General features: G+C 40.2%; 1 protein-coding gene across 1 annotated transcript in view; it reads left to right on the top strand.

Moving 5' to 3' along the window:
* The window catches only part of dgkg (diacylglycerol kinase, gamma), a 177,660-nt gene that overhangs the window by 136,093 nt on the left and 26,367 nt on the right, over positions 1 to 15,200 (top strand). The window contains exons 21-22 of the mRNA XM_084724388.1: positions 8,042 to 8,132; positions 11,642 to 11,843. Coding sequence (XP_084580514.1) covers positions 8,042 to 8,132; positions 11,642 to 11,843 — 293 coding nt within the window. The remainder of the gene's footprint in view (positions 1 to 8,041; positions 8,133 to 11,641; positions 11,844 to 15,200) is intronic.

Genomic DNA, 15,200 nt, shown 5'->3' with positions numbered 1-15,200 from the left:
TGTCTCTCTCAGACACTTGCACCACGCACCATCCCCCCGCTCGTCAACTAGCACACACAGCCCTCGCCGCCCCCCTCGTGTCAGCCTCCCGTCCCCGGGCCTGTTGGACAGAGGGGATGTGTGACTCCTGACACCTCACCCTGTGGAGCTCTACCAGCACCTAATGGTCACAGTATTCAGACCTCCTGGAGCCCAAAGCCCAGGTGCTAATGACTTCTCACAGGGGGGACGATGCTGTCTTTCTGTCACTGCTTCCCAAGTGGAGGAATTTCAAAGAAGAAGAGTTTGGAAGTGTTAAGAATAGAAAGGGAAAGAATCTGAATAAATATGCATCTTTTTCTTCTGGTTTTGCCCTCAGATTTACATTTGTACAGACCAGTGCTTCTCTAGGGGGGTACTAATACCTCTAGGGGTAATATAATAATACTATATTAAGTTCAGGCTTGGGGAGTAACAGATTACCTAATTGTGCAATTTATGTTTAGTTTTCTTATTAAGTTTATGGTTAGGTGAAACCAGGACGCTCTGTTACAATATCATTACACTATTCTCTGCATCTGTCCTGTACAAAAACACTTAAAGCTTCTCCATGGGTTACATTCAGCAGTTGTTGTGGCATTGCAGTAGGTGCTTCACCATCTGTTGCCTGGTGGAGATCGGCACTACTGGGTGACCTCTTCTAGTTACCAAGTATCACTCATGAATATTGAAATTGGTGTGAGGCAGAGATGACATTGCCAGATTTTTTCCTGGTATCTGGAAGGGAAAATCTGTCCACTCTCACTCTGCTTCCTGTTAGACGGACAAGGACATGCAGCACGGACACACAAGTTCACAACACACCATAAGGGATGTCTTTTGTCGCAAAAACATGCGTTTGTATGCACATACAATACAACTGCGTGTGACTCGTGGCATGGCACAAACACGCACACATACACACAACCTCTGTTAAAGCTATTGTTCCACTACTGAGATTTAGAAACTTACTTTTTGTTTCTACACTAAATAATTTGACTTTATTCATTTGCAGGAATCTTTTGCTGAATTAAATTATTGTTTCAGCAATCCTACTGGTGATTACAGTGATTACAGTGTGGAGTGCATGGACGTTCATGTGCTCCACATATAAAATATCAGAAAATGTTGATCAGATCAGAAGTCCAAATTGACGTCCTCAAATGTCTTGTTTTCTTCACAACTCAGAAATACTCAGTTTACTGTCAGAGAGGAGTAAAGAAACCAGAAAATAGTCACATGAAAGAAGCTAAAATCAGAGAATTTAGACCTTTTTTCTTAAAAAAAACCCAATTCATTTGACCACTCTATTATCAGAATAGTTGATTAATAATTGATTAATTGATTAATCATTGCAGCTGTATGAAGATCTTTAAAAAAGTGAGAAGAAAAAGAAGAAGTAAAGCTGAATCATAAATGTGAAAGTAGAACAAACTTTTTTTAAAAGTAAAAACTGTTTCCAAGCCTGGTGTGTGTAATGTGGTCATCATCACTCTCCTCATAAGCTGCTTTGTTAAGCCTGAAGAACAGGTCACTGACACAAGGATTAGCACTGATCAGATCTCTGCACCTTCTCGACCTCTGTTGACTCTGGCGATCAAGTTGGAGGATTTTCTGTTCAGGTGGCGCTGTTTCTGTGTCGGAGTTACTACTACACACTGCTGTTACTGCTCCTAGAAAATCAAACATGTCAGGTCCTGTATACAAGGTGACTTGACCCAACAAAACTTATCATAATGCTCTGTTGTAATAGCTATGATTAGATTGTATTAATTTGCGTTAATTTCTTTTAAAAAATCTATTATTATCATATCATAGTAATTCTATGATTTGCTTTAGCCTGAGAGCATAAAAACTGAAGACTGATAAGTATAAAAATAACCATGAATATAATGTTTTAAAAGTTGTTCTCATACAAGTGGATGGCAGAGTCACACTACAACTATAACAACAACAGTGGTGAACAATATCATAAGGATCACTTTCAGAGATCTAATGAATTATCAAGTAGAGCGTTCTTTATTAGTCCCCCTTGATTATTTTAGACACGTAGGCTTATATACACACATGCTGTTTCATTTTTTTTCTCTTTTTTTGTGTGAGAGGTGATGGACGCTGCTTGGAAATAGACACCCCAAGCAATTGGGGGTTTGGTGCCTTGTTCAAGGGCACCTCAACAGTGCCCAGGAGGTGAAACTGGCACCGCTCCAGCAACCAGTCCACTCTGTACTTTTTTGGTCAAAGCTGATCTTAAACTGGCTGCCCTCCGGTCCCCAAGCCAAGGACTGAGCTACTGCCACCCAATAAGATGTGTCTTGTGTGCACATCCTTCCTAAAGGCATAGATGGCGCTGTTACATCGAAGTTCTAATAATCAATAATTTACAGTATATCAACATTGTATCAAATGACTACCCATGTTGCTATGGAGAAAAAGCAAGTTGCAGGCACGAGTCAGAGCTTTTGCAAAGTCAAAATGCTTTGTTGTTGAATACACTGCGCCAGATACACATTTGACCCAACCAAAACTGTCTGAATCTGAAAGTGAAGTGATTTAACTCTCTAGACCCCAGCAGTTCACTTAACTTAGATTTTTCTTACATAACTCAAACAAACTCTCAAAAACAGAGAGAAATCGACCATTACACAAACACTTTAATTTGATACCAAATATGTGCAACGTATAGCTTTTTAGACTAAGAATGATTCAACACATTTGTCTAAAAATACCTGACAAAAAGAATAAAACTTTTCTATAGATGTCAGTTTTTGAGCCAAAATGTGGCCTTTAACAGTGAAGGCCAAAACACTTGGATTTAAAATGACAAGATCTTAGAACCAGCAGTATTTTAGAAAAAGGTTGCTATTTATATGTATCTATTTATTTCTTTAATATTATTATTTTTAATAATAGTTTATCCTCACCATTTTTTGAGGGCAGTCTATATAATTTTGAAATGGTGCGGGATATTCATGTTTTTGTATTAATGCAGCAGGATCATTTACATCAGTTTCACTGTGACAGTTTATATTAGTGAGAATGATTTAGACCACAGCAGACAGCAGACTGCACACGGACACACACCGAGGAGATGAAGAGGAGAGACAGCATCTAGACACTTTATCAGACTTTTACAATAATGCAGAGCAGTGACAGATGACAGATGTCTGTTTGTTACCGAGACAGATATTTTAGTCTGCAGTTTGTTAACCACAGGATTCATGATTAAAAAAGTTCTGATATCAGTCGGCACTTCACACGCTCACTCCTCTCCCACACTAACCAGACTTGGTGTGATCAAATTGCGCACCACAGAAGTGTATGGTAACATTGTGATTAATGATCAGAAAAAGTTTTTATATCAGGTCAACACATCTGTACATTTTCACATGCTCTCTCCCTCTTCCTCCCTCTCTGCTGCAAGTCTGTTTTTTTCTTTTACCAGGTTTCAGATGGAGCTGCAGCTCCATCAGGACTTGTTCCTAATGTCCATGCCTTTTTTTATTATATTAACTCTCCGCAAATACGTATTGCAGAGGCAAACACACATCAGCAGCAGTATCTGCTGACTGTTATGCATTCATATGGAAACATGCTAAAAATGATTTAGACTGAGATGAAGATTGAGGAAAAGAGAGTAATTAAAAATAAACACTGATTAGTGAAACAAACATATAACAAAGCAGTCATTTTCACAGAAAACTTACACACAACACAGAAACTGACCACTGGCGATAAGAGTTGTTGTATCACATTGAAAAGTGGAACTTCACCCTCTGACTGGTCACAATACATGACTTTCAAAATCATCAGATCAATGTGCTGTTAACACTACACAACGTTCTGTCTTGAAATCTTTAGTCTTGATGTGCTTTGCACCCTAGAGGACTGATCAAAGACAGGAGGTCACACATTACAAGATCTTTGACCTGAGGAAGCCCCTGTGAGTCTGTCTGCTCTCCAGATTTTGTCACAAAAACACAAGCTAGAAGAGACATTAGATTATTAATGTTACATGGACTGTTACTGTTCTCTCAGTCAGAGCTGTCTCCACACAGCCAGCACTGCATCAACACTGCTGGAGATGGAGTTACTTTATAACTTTATAACTACTACTACTACTTTATATTAAGTTTTGCTCCTTTTTTCTATATCTGGGCTTTTCTTGTGGCTGCTGCAGTGCTCTTCCATCTCTATCTCCCTCTCGACGGCCTGCTGTAACTGCTTCTTGATTACCTTGCGAGGCAGTTAGATTCATGAGATCACATGAGTATTCATCTTGCCTGGTGTCAAGTTATCCTTTTGTGTCCGCATCAAAAGAAGCAACTTGTCTTGAACAAACAATGACGGCTGCTGAAGAAGGAAAATACGTTTTTGCTCTTCTCCCAATCAGCTTCAGCAAACGTTTGATCTGATTGGTTGAAGTTAGCCCATGTTAGATGTGATAGACAGATGATTCATCCAATCACCTGCCAAGTGTTTTTGGAAAGTGCCTGCCGTTTTCCAAACAGTTTCTAAGGACGACCTCCCAGATGCTTCTGTGTAACAAACCATCTGGGTTAGTTCCTTGAGCCATCCCAGACACAACCAGATGTTAAACCTGCTTGATATCTGTCCGGGCGTCAGCAAAGCATCAGGGAGCTCTCAGTCACATCTTTTCATAGTTTACAAATTGTGATCCTTGCTTATGGAGATGCACGCCAATTTGCCTCTAAACAGGAGGGGTTTGTTGGCAATATCCAAAACCACGCAGTGTGGCCTCGGCTTTATGTCCTCCTGATTTCACAAGATGTATGGGGGGGGGGGCAGAAAAGAGTGATGAGGTCATAAGGTCAGTGTTCATATTGGGGATTAAAGGTGATGCTTATCTGTTGGGAGGGGAGGTAAGGTAGGAGGGCACAATGGGTGAGAGATTCTTAGATACAGTATAAACTAGAGAGCCGTGGTGCCCCTCAACAGTGTTTTCATGATAACATGGTTCCACCATCTTACTATAGTGCCAGTTTCTGTTCTCTCCACCAGGGGTCTGAATTCTCTCTGAAATGTAACAGTTTAAAAGAGACAAGTTAACTTACAAACCAAAAAACATCCATTAAAGCCGAATTAAAGTAAAATTCTAAAGTTAGAATTAATGCGTACTTTGCTGTTTTGGGCACACTAAGTGTCACAGACTGAATTGGACACAAAAAATCTCCTTCTGTCATACCTGTAAGATTACCCCCTCATTAAAAATAATTTCAGATCCTTTTGTAGCAGCTTTTCATAGGTTTTGGTGAAAGAAGCGAGGGAATAATGGAGGAAAGGCTTATTGAAGTAGTCTGTCTCCCTGTTGCACTCTCTGTCCATAAGAGAGGGAGAAAACATGAGTTAATTGCATTTCTTACAGGCCGTCTCAAGTGGAAGCAGCTTAATGAGGTTAGGCAGCTCGCCTCGTTGAGAATCGCAACTGTTCCTAATTGTGATCTCAAATATGCTCATAATCCCCTGATTTGACAGCAGCAGAGGCTTCTGGGGAGGTATTAAGGTGAAAGAGAAAGAACAAGGGACAGAAAGACAATTAGCAGGGAGAAAAACATGTGAACAAGTAAAGCAGCTTAAGACATTTCAGTTACCAGTAAAATAAACAGTTCTAAATGATTTTAATATTTTGTTTGACATCTGCTGTACAGTTATGTCCATGTTGAGTATACGTTGAGCTCAGTCTCTGCAACTATTTTGTGCATGAGTGGAAAGAATAACAGAGCAGCCTTTCCAACAGTTTGCTGGTTTCTTTAGGTGGCATAACCTTGGCACTGGTGTGCCCACATGATTGAGCTGTTGTGTCAATAGCTGTGTTGTCAGTATCAGCAGCATGTCCACATGCCAATGAACTTACTGTCATATCATGAAGTGCCATGTGTCATTTCTGCAATAATGCAGGATGAGACATCAGTTATGCTGGTTGTCTTTTTTTCAGTTTTTTTGATGAGCACATCCCTTATAAAGAGACTTGAGTGGAGATTTGTTAGCATGGAGGTACAATACATGTCTGTGATAAAAATTCTAAACTCAAAGTTCACGTATTTAGCTTGTCCCATGACCCAAGCACAGGACTTTGGCCACATGACAGCAGGGGGAGCCCATAACCGCCATCTATTTTCAAAGATTGCGTTACATGAGTTGTTTTGAATGCTATGTCGAGGAGCGCTGTCTGTGAACACCAGGCCAAAAATGGTGATTGCATCAACTCAAAAGGCATCAAGTTATCAACCAGGAGTCAGTTGATGGCCAGAAGAAAAACCAAAGAGACCCCATCTGAATGACAAGGACAGTCTTTGAACCTGGACAGTTCACAATTGCTTCAACAGTCGTGTCAAACTTCAACTTTGGGGGAAAAAAAACACACTAACCTTTACTTCATGACGAGTGCCACTGTCTGAGACCAGACGTTCTACTCATACTCTCCCTGAGCGTTCGTCAGAAGTGGATGAAGACTATTAGGAGAAAGGACTCTGTTCCTGAAAATACTGAATACCTGTATGTAATATATGACCACGACTACTACTACACTGCCACTCACTAAATGTGGAGAATGTGATCCATCTTTTCTCTATTTCCCCATCATCTATTTCTGGCTATTGTCACAACCAACATCTAACTACTATGTAAAATTTTAAGGATGTTAATATGACCATCCAAAAAGGTACCTTGTGAAGCAGCTGGATTGGCGAAGTCACGTGAGAATCCATCTTGCCAGGCTTCCCGCTTTCCTTTTGTGTCCACACCAAAAGTGGTACAGCCAATCAGCAGCAGAGTTTGATTTACCAGCTTGCTCTGCTGGTAGTAACCTGACACACCAGATGGTTTGTCACACAGAACTGAAAGATTCTCATGTGATCTTGTGAATCCAGCTGCTTTGCAAGGTAACTCTCCTACTACACCATAGATGGATATGATTGGTTGACATTAGCCTGTGTTAAAAACACTATACAGATGGCTGATCTAACCACCTGCCAAGTGTTTTTATAAAGTGCCCACACTTTTCCAAACAGTTTCTAAGGACAACATCCCAGATGGTTCTGTGTAACAAACCATCTAAAACATACCTGTTCAACATTGTCCGTCCAGTTATCCATTCTGAATGATGAATGTTTGAGTCACTATAGATGTTAGCTTAGTTATTTGAAAATGCCAGTTTGTGCAGGATGAATCAGTGGGCTGCAGTATTGTCACATCAACTTTTGGTGTCAGCTCAGGTCACTTGTAAAAAACAAAAAAAGTATCAGGTACCATCTGTAATGGTAAACCAAAGAAGAGCAGATGGAGTCATGTTGACAGTTGAAAACATGCATCATCTGTGTTTCAACAAAGGTTTGCGGTTTACATTCACAGAACGGCAGAGCAGGGATTTCACCTTGACCATAACTGTGTTATTCAGCCACTGCCAGTCCCAAAACTGCAACAAATGACATCAGGATAAAAACAAAACTGCTTCCATCAGGTCACCTCTGACAAATCCTCTGCAGGGCAGAAGTGAACCGTTGCTCAGTCAGTCCTGTGGGTTGCATTGAATGTTGTGAATCACAATAATATTTACTCTGATCTTATAGTCTCCACCAGCAATGTTTCCCCCTGTGTCCCCTCCAGAGGCTATGATGACTTTTCAACTCAGCTCTGAGGGCACCGAGGCGACCGTGTGCATTATCTCGATGAAAGAGTTGTTTGACAGATGGTGGGGTTAATTCTCTGTGGTTCAATAGCGAGCGGTGCTGCCAGTGTCTCCACTTTAAGGCTTTACGGTGCATCGATGCAGCTTTGACCTCTGTGGTCACATGGCCGCGAGCTGTCATGAGCTGTCAGATTCAAAATGTGAGATGACTCAAGGCACCGGACAGCTTCAATATGTGTTCAGCGCACCCTGAACAAGTCACGCTGTAGGCTCACAACACTGTACTCATATGCAGGCTGAAGTCAGGACTGGGAGTATTTTTTAATGTGTTAGTCAAAAACATGTCTGTCCTCTGTTTCCCCCCTCGCTCCTCAGAATGAAGAACAAGCTCTGGTACTTTGAGTTTGGCACCACTGAGACCATATCTGCAACCTGCAAGAAGCTCAACGAATGCGTAGAAGTGGAGGTGAGTCACAGTCAAAGCTGTCACACAAGCATAATGGATGAGTCATAACAAAAAGTGATTAGTTGTGTAACTGACAGAGATGAGGAAAGATGTCTTTCAACATCCAAAAATATACAATATTAGATAATGAAACATCTCGTGTACACTACATGTCAACAGGTTAGCTTCTGACAGACTGCTGTTATTCTTTCATGTGTTTCTTAAAAGTGTTGCATGAATTTTACACCAAAGTAGTTTTCTCATATTAATGAGGTGGGCTATTCATAGCACATCATCAGATTAATGCTCCATAAAGTCACTGATTGCCTCATTCTGTCATACAGCGCTGCATAATCTGTCACCTGGGTGCTTAAGGCACAGCAAGACTCCAAGAAAACACACAAGAAATGCACCTTTTCAGGAACTATCGGGGCCAAATGCAGACAAGCTGCATTCCATTTCAAAGGGTTCATGTCCCCTCAATGGATTTAACTAATTCAGAAAAATCCAATTTGAGCTTCTTTGGAATTTGGTTTATATTCATTTGTTACACAAAGATGTCATTAGTCATTAGTCAGTTGATTTACATCAAAATTCTCAGATCTTACTGATCTTTTTGACAAATTTTGCATTTGTTTGAGTTATACTACTTTCCTTAAGGTTAAAATGCACTGAAGGTGCACCAAAAGCATTAAAAGCCGTATCAAACTCCTTGACATCCCCACTCTGACTTTGCTTCGATTGTGGAGCGTCAATTATCATTTTCAGTGTGTTTGAGCCTTGGGACCTTTTTCCTAAAATGCCGCTGGTTCTGTGGTATCAGCATTTTAAATCAGATGCCGTTAGTGGGCCATAGGGGCATCAGTTGATCCGTCTTTCTCCAGAATCATTTGTTCTACCTATATGTTGTGTTAAACTATCTTTTCTGTATGGTTTTAATATAACTTTACATTTGGGGCACCAAAGATGCACTTTGACCACCACATTATGGGTCTTGGTGGCTTAAGTAAACAGTGCTTAAAAATTATGACGTTAAAATACACTCTTACATACAAAAGTGCCAACTAGAACCATAAAGCACTTTTGGATTGCAACCTTTTAATAAAAGTTCCACCTAGAACCCTTTCAGTGAGTTTTATGTATAAACCCAACATAAAAGGTTATACTTAGAATCTTCTGTGAAATGTTCACCCAGAACCCTCTCCCTATGGTTTAATGGTTTCACACAGAGCCTCTGTGGAGGTTCTATCCAGAACATTAACACCTTCTACCAGTGCTAATGAGAACCCACCCAGGAGGTTCTACCAAGAACCAAGAAGATCTAACACTCTTTCACCAAGAACCCCTTCTTCAAATATTTCACCAATCCTTCTACAAACTCTTTCTTCCAAAAAGGGTTCTTTGGATAAAAAGGTTCTTAATAGAACCCTATGTCTTACAAAGGGTCAAAAAAAGGGTTCCTCTGAAGAAAATGATTCTGGGTGGAACCTCTGCCGTTCAGATAGAACCTTTTAGGAACCCTTATTTGTAGGAGTGTAATGGTCTTAATTACTGTATTACTGGTTTAGGATAGTTGGTATGCACTCTTTGACAGACCATGGATGGATGGATGGATGGATGGATGGATGAATGGATGTGAAGGTAGACAGATCTGTAGATTAGATTAGAGACATGAGTTGATGTAGTTTTTCACTCACACATTACGTGATGCTTTGCCTGCATGTATCAGGCACTCAGTGAAGTCCAGCCTTTCAGTGACTGCTTTGACTCAGCACAAATCAGCTGTACATGCTGAGTCACGGCAATGTGTTGTTGACATTCTCTGCTGTGTTTGAATTATTTGATGAATCAAGAAGAGACTAGACACAATATAAATCGGTTAGGCCAAATATTGTGTATCTGTTAGTATTGAACTGTATGTACTGACATTGGGTCAACTTGTTTTTATTGCTGTCTGTTTTGCTGCTTCATACAACTTGGCCTCTGTCCAGAGAATGCATCAGGCCAAAATAAATCTTAGTCTTAAACAAATCACTGCTGCCCAAAGTGAGTATGAACATGGACAGCTATTTTACACTATGATGCAGCAACTCATACACTGCAGCTGTAATGTCTTTGGCATCATAATTTACTGCTGAGTAGGCCTGCAATTTGATTTAATATCCAAACCTTTAATCTGCATTTCTGAAGCCAATAACACTATCCGATTGCGAACATACGGCTGAAAAAACCTCTCTGCAGCAGGCACTGCTCTGCAGAGGTGAGTGTGACCACGGAGCAGAGCAGAGCAGGAGTTGGGAGTCATTTAGACTGAAGAGCAACAGGAACCCTTTGCTATGGATAATGCATTAAAAATCAAAAGTAACCACTTAAGCTTTTTAACACCAGTAGTTTTACTTGTAGCTGAGTTTTATAAGATTTTTAGTATTCGTTCCACCACTGCGCATTTCAATAAACGCATAAACTGGAACATCGACATGTGATGCGTCACATCACTCAGAGGAACCTGTGGAGTAGAGCTTTAATCGGGCCTGAAAAGTTAAGCCTGTCAAGGCCCAAGCCAGACAAAATTCTATCTGAAAACCAGAGCCTCATTAGCATATTTCAGCCCAAACCCAATTACAGCCCAACACAAACAGCTTATTCTCCCCTCATTAAATTGTGCAGAGGTTGGATAGGATGTTGGGCAAGAACAGGCATCATTCTACCATTTTTAATGTTCCTTATTTATGTAAATGGCCTGTTAAGTGCAATGAAAAACGTGAACACTCTACATGCAACATGTATGAGTACTGAACATTTACACACTCTCACTCACACAATTACACACTCAAATAAATTATGCCTAGGCTAAATACTAATGGCTAAAATAAAGTATGTTTAAATACAAAGCCTTAGGGTTGGAACACATGCCATGTAACAACATAATTACACAACTGACACCGATGTAGAACAGGTGCAGAGGACTAGCATTAAGAGTTTTATTAACTTAATAACTTATAAATCAAATTAAATAGCCCAGGATAACAAAATGAAATGAAAATGTCTATAAAAATAGATCAACAAGCCTAAAAAAAATAAATAATAATACAGCCTGACTCGAGGTTAGCCTGTGAAATATGTGAGAAAGTGACCTGAGCCAGTGTGGTCTCACCGGGTTCAGGCACAGATCTCAAGCTCTACTGTGGAGGCTCGTCTTGGTCCTGACTCTTCTCTGTTCTGACTCCAGGACAGTGAAGTTACATCTTCCACTGCAGACTAAAGCCCTACCTATTCAAAATAAAGCAACCATTGCTAGCACTTACTTGTGTCTTGATTTGTGAAAGTGTTGTGTCATCTTGCATCATCTGTGCACACAGGGGCATAATTATTTCTATGGAAGCTTTGTACCCTTATCAGCCATTGATAAGCAGAATATTCATGTTAAATGAAATCTTGTTATGTTATGAGATTCTGTCTGAAGTCTTTCTTTATAATCATTCTTTCTCTTTGTTCTTCCTCTTTCTGTCTTCTTGTGTCTTTTCCCTCAGTGTGATGGGATCATCTTGGACCTCAGCAACACCTCCTTAGAAGGCATTGCCGTGCTCAACATTCCCAGCATGCACGGCGGCTCCAATTTGTGGGGTGAGTCGAAGAAGCGGAGGAACTACAACCGCATGAGCAAGAAGGTTCCTGACAGGATGCCCGCCAGCACCGTCACAGACGCTAAAGAGCTCAAGTTTTGCGTGCAAGGTGAGTCAAAGGTGATGAATGAGGACGAGGACGTGCTGAGTGAGTGAGAGACACAGGGTGGATTTCAGCTACAGGTTGTCTTGCAGCTGTGATTCTGTGCTCTGACACCACTACAATCAAGACATACTTTCTGACATTCATACAAGTTATTAATACAAGTCAGTGCTCACTATCTGACTTTAACTTTCCTATAACTCTGTGCTCACTGTGTTAAGTAAATCATTTGTTTTTTTATATAAATTACTCAAAAGGCAAAGAAAGCGTGATCATCTTTAACTATTTCAGCCACAGACAGTCATACTGACCACACGGAAATTGTCTCTGTTATATTGTTTGTTTTTCTTCTCACATTCCCACCTTGGCCTGGTTGAGTCGTTTGCCTCCACATTTCATTCATAAACATACAGCATGCTTTTTTTAAACGTAGATACAGTCAGGTGGTGTTGCACCTCCATAGTGGAAACCCTGCACCGTATATTCAATGATGTGAATGGACATTAACTGATGTAACTGCCTGTAATTAGTTTGCCGTGCTGGGTGCTGGACCCTTAAGTGGTTTCTTCATATGTGGCAGCAGCTTGTTCATGGTTCGTACTGAAATAAAATGTAAAGGTGGTTTAAAGAATTACCCTCTATTCACTGTTCCTTACAGCAATAATTGACTTAATAGTCTATTTTCCAGCCATTAGAGCCCTATTGTGAACCTGGAAAAAAAAAGTTTTACTTCAGAAATGTAAAATATCGGGTCCAAGCATTATGAAGCTACCAGATGCTAACTTGCATATGTTGGTAAATGTTCATAATTAGCACAATTAGCATTAGTTAGCATAATCACATATGGACAATATTTCAGCAACTGTTTGGTCGATTTGGACAATATTGGAGTGGTTTTGTGGTTACTGAGGCTGCTCAAGTTTCAAAACTCAAAATGGCAATTTAAACCAGACGTTTTAGAAGACACTGAATTAATTGGACTGCACAGATAACTTACTGAAAGTGAAATAACTTCAACTCGTTTCTAAATTGTAAGATGTTTTGTGAGCACAATTTTCCAAATGATGCCGAACATGTACATTTTAATTCACAGCCCAGTACACTCACATTTGAGTACTGGAAGTAACAAAGGCAAGTACCAGCGAGCTAGAACAACATGACTGTGGCTAAATGATATCCACAAAAAAAGAGAGAAAGGAGAGCAATACAAGTAAAAAAAAAGTTAGACAAGTAGAACACAAATCCTGGAACAGGCTTTAAGAGAAGGGTTCTTGATAAGAAATGGTTTCCAAAATCACCACATTACCATTTGTGGATTCATTGGTATTTCCAATTGTTCTTCATATTATTGCTTTATGTAATCAGACATCCTTTCAGTACATTCTGCAATGCCCATTCTAGTTTTCTGCCCATGCCCATATCTAAAGCCAGTGTTTGGTTGGTATACTCTGGGTTACTGTGGAGACATAGCGGTGCAACATGATGGACTTTGTGGAACAGAAGCCACGCCTTCTGTAGTGCTCATTCTATGGTAACAAATACACAATCATTGTTATTTTCAGGTGATTATACTTAAATATTATATTCAGTTGCTGACATATTCTGCCAATACATTCTTACACACTGAACATTTAAATAACTGTATGTGATGTTCATTAATTATGGCACTTTGATGGGAACCAGATTTTATGGCATGTGTGATTAGACACAATACTCTCTGCAGTATATGAATGGTGAAATGCAAAGCTGGCGAGGCAACACGTCTAACAAACACACTAGAAAACTAAAAGCTAAAGAGCGCACCGTTTTCATAGCCTGATAGTTAAATATCCCATGGCAGCAGCAGCTAGCATTAGCACACCTGCAGCCAGAGACTGAACAGTGACTTAATCCTTAATGCCCCCTGAACTGCCCCCTACTCTCCCCTCTTCTTATACCACCCCACCCTCCTCCAAATGGCCTTGTTATAAGTATAACAACCAGCAAGGTCATTTCATGACTACTGTGCACTGAAACCACATACTGGACAATCACCACCGCTGTGCCTTATTTATACCATGTATAATAACCAATGAGATCACTTGTGATGCAGTATTTATAGATATTCTTATAGTTTTTAACAACTACATAAACACCTGCACCTCATATTTTAATTTTTTATTCATAGCAACTAGTATTCTGTTTACATTTCTATTATATTCAACTTCTCATCCATTCTGCTATGCTGGTCACTATGTTTACATAATGATGTACATACTGCACTTTAAAATGCCAGACACCTCATGAGAAAAACAATTTTGTTTCCTTACGCTCTGTATGTGGAAATGACCATAAACAACTTGAACTTGAAGTAATGGGCGACAAAACTTTAGTTTAGGCATCAACAACTTCGTCGACATCTTCAGGCGATTAATGAACTCGTTGGGTAACTTGTTGTTGGAGATAACTGGACTGTTTTGCTGTGATAATTGGCTTGACTGTCTCATTGGTTTAAGTAGCGTTAGCCCACACTCAGCCAGTGGCCGTGTCTGAAACACCTCACTAACATATTTAGTATGCTACAACAGTGTGTGAGATTTATTAGTGTGTCTGAAAGCTTAGTATGAAACCAATATTCATGAATTACACACTATTAATGAGGAAATATTACAGTAAGAAGCACAGCAGTGCTAACAAAAACACAACAACAGGAAGAACAACAATGTGTGCTTCCTCTGTGTGATGCCCTGGTGACTGACTGACAGGCTGCAGCTTGTGGAGACAGGTTTGAGACAATAGAAGGATAGATTTTATTTGTTTTGTGTGTTTTTTGAGCAAAATTAGTATAGAAATGAGATTTTTGATGCTCCAGAGAGAGTAAAGTAGCAGGTACCAGTATCTGTAGCGGATCAATTCAAAAGTGAACGGCACTTGACACTTGTCACATCCCTACCAGCTGTTTCTGAGCACCACAGCTGCTTCTTAACAAAGTCCAGTCCTTATCAGACAGGTCTGATATTTGGGACGCCGTGGTGACCGTCTCACTCTGGACGATGACATTTCAGTTGTGTGTGACACCAGCAGATAAACGCTGCTCATGCTCCCTAGCTGGGAGTTTGAGTTTATCTGCTGCTACTGTAGCACATAAAGGTCAGTTTACTCATCACAAGGAGTGCTACTCTACCTGAGAACACTGTTGTGTAATGTCCTTTGTGAATCTGCAGCTGTCAGGTCTGAGAAACTAACCAGGAGTGAAAAAAGAGGGAAGAACCAGGAGATATCTCGCATTTTGCCTTGAGCGCTACCAATTTTCAACAGAGAGCTGCGTTACATAAGTGTGTGGAGTTTGAACGACATCATGGATATTTAACACATCAGTAGGGT

This window comes from Lutjanus erythropterus, chromosome 8 (genome assembly GCF_056507025.1).
Source record: "Lutjanus erythropterus isolate fLutEry1 chromosome 8, fLutEry1.hap2, whole genome shotgun sequence".
NCBI classification, from domain to species: Eukaryota; Metazoa; Chordata; class Actinopteri; order Lutjaniformes; family Lutjanidae; genus Lutjanus; species Lutjanus erythropterus.
The sequence above is the reverse complement of the archived record's forward strand: the minus strand, read 5'-3'. Positions and strand labels throughout refer to the sequence as shown.